This window comes from Notothenia rossii (genome assembly GCF_949606895.1).
Source record: "Notothenia rossii genome assembly, chromosome: 3".
Taxonomy (NCBI): Eukaryota; Metazoa; Chordata; class Actinopteri; order Perciformes; family Nototheniidae; genus Notothenia; species Notothenia rossii.
The window spans coordinates 1,755,290-1,757,789 of NC_136901.1; the positions used below are offsets into that span (position 1 = coordinate 1,755,290).

The window sequence follows — 2,500 nt, forward strand, 5'->3', positions numbered from 1 at the left end:
AGACCCTGATAACAAACACCTATCCTAACGGGAACTATTCCCCCAAGTGTAACCTCTATTTCTTCACCCAAATGCCTCAACGTTTGGACGTATTCAGAAGGATCTCACGCCTCAATGATCACCCAATTAAGAGCAATTATCTAAAAACACAGAGAGAGAGTTAACGAGACTTCCTGTTTGTTACCTGCAGGCTTCACTCACCCAACGTTCCTCTGTGGCGATAAACAGAGACCTGACACGTAGCTCACACCCAGCATCGTCTTGTGACAACAGCTGACAACACTCCTACAAAATAAGAGCCCTGGGCTGCAGTGAAAAGTCTCCCCCTTTACCTTTCTCCTCCTTACGCTTGATGCTCTCACCTGCCCAGGTGTACTGCTGCACAATTAGCCACATATCCACCTCAATCACCATCTCTGCTTGTATCCAGTTCATTAAACGTCATTGCATGCGATACCGTTGTTTAAATGCATGCCCCTATCATAGAAAACTCCAACACTAAAAGCCAGGCTTCAAAATAAAAGCTCCATGTTTTATTTTGAAAGCAGAAAAGGGGGTATCTGGAGGCGTAGAAAAAGGCCGTATTGGATGAACGCTGAACAGGTGAAGCTCCTGCTGCCTGTCAGATTATCTCTGAGATGAATCCATGTCGTCTCCTCACAGGAGGGGGTCTTGTGTTTTGAGTTTTAATCCCTGAGGTAAAGCTGAGCCTCGTGACCAGTCCCAAAACCAGTAAGCTGCTGCTTATGTAACTGGAGATCTGAATCAGGTTGCATTTTAACTGAGGGACAGTGAACGCACCGCAGGAGTAACAGGTTTCACTGAAAACACACACACAATACTGTACACACACACACACACACAAACTGTATATACACACACACACACACACACACACACACACACACACACACACACACACACACACACACACACACACACACACACACACACACACACACACACACACACACACACACACACACACACACACACACACACACACACACACACACACACACACACACACACACACACACACACACACACACACACACACACACACACACACACACACACACACACACACACGTCTCACCGGACAGAGGAGACAGCACCATGTTCCCCGACCGCTGCACTTCATCAAATCTGCTGAAGATGACGTTCAGCCTGCAGAGGGGAGAGAGGGAGCAGAGTGTTCAGCGCGGGGGGACAACACGCTGCCTTCAGGCGTCTGCAAACAACTAGCTGGGAACATCTCAGCATCCAGAAACACACCGGCAGCAAACACCATGAAGGAGCTTTTGTGTCAATGTGGATGAAGCGAAATGAAAGTAAAGCTTTATGAAGCAAAGTATGAGAGACTGTTATTTAGACGAGTGTTATCTCAGATCAGATGTACGGGAAAGAGTCGTGAACATGTTACGTCTTGGAGCTGAGGGGATGCATTTGATCAAAGAGGGTCACACATCCTTTACTCAAGTACAAGTACACACATCCTTTATTCAAGTACAAGTACACAAATCCTTTTCTCCAGTAGAAGTACACACATCCTTTAATCCAGTAGAAGTACACACATCCTTTACTCCAGTAGAAGTACACACATCCTTTAATCCAGTAGAAGTACACACATCCTTTACTCCAGTAGAAGTACACACATCCTGTACTCAAGTAGAAGTACACACATCCTGTACTCAAGTAGAAGTACAGATACTCGTGTTTAAAAATACTCTGGTAAAAGTAGAAGTACTGACTAAACTTCTTTCCTCAAGTCAAAGTAAAGAACTTTGAAATGTACTTCAGTAAAAAGTACCCATAACTAGCAGCTGTTTTAAAGAGTACCTGACCTCCCTTTATATTAATAGAACAATAATGTCATTGTTAGCTAATGAATGTTTCCATGCTGAACAACGGCAACATGACAACGTTTCCATTGGTCCCTCTTCTTTAGAGAAGACCAGGAAATGATGGATACACGGATCGTGTTCAAATCAATAGGCACGCAATGACTCTAAATAATAATGATCACGCCACCAAACACACATTCAGACTAAAGGAACCAGCCTGTTTGGAGAATGAGAGAAGTAGAAAGTACAGGTATTTGAGTTCAACATGTAAGAAGTAGAAAGTACAGGTATTTGGGTTCAACATGTAAGAAGTAGAAAGTACAGGTATTTGTGTTCAACATGTGAGAAGTAGAAAGTACAGGTATTTGTGTTCAACATGTAAGAAGTAGAAAGTACAGGTATTTGAGTTCAACATGTAAGAAGTAGAAAGTACAGGTATTTGAGTTCAACATGTAAGAAGTAGAAAGTACAGGTATTTGAGTTCAACATGTAAGAAGTAGAAAGTACAGGTATTTGGGTTCAACATGTAAGAAGTAGAAAGTACAGGTATTTGAGTTCAACATGTAAGAAGTAGAGAGTACAGCTATTTGTGTAAAGTACTGATACCAGAAACATTTTGAACGCACCGTGACTGAGGCAGGCCTTTCTTCCCG

The 2,500-nt window shown here is 43.0% G+C and overlaps 1 protein-coding gene across 10 annotated transcripts in view; it reads right to left on the reverse strand.

The window, feature by feature from the left end:
• Nucleotides 1-2,500, reverse strand: part of LOC307031882 (CLIP-associating protein 1-like) — a 47,411-nt gene that overhangs the window by 36,516 nt on the left and 8,395 nt on the right. For all 10 annotated transcript variants that reach the window (XM_079669429.1, XM_079669436.1, XM_079669433.1 and 7 more), the window contains exons 8-9: nt 2,474-2,500; nt 1,100-1,170 (exon numbers count right to left, since the gene is read on the reverse strand). The exon at nt 2,474-2,500 is cut by the window's right edge and continues 71 nt beyond it. In XM_079669429.1, coding sequence (XP_079525555.1) covers nt 1,100-1,170; nt 2,474-2,500 — 98 coding nt within the window. The remainder of the gene's footprint in view (nt 1-1,099; nt 1,171-2,473) is intronic.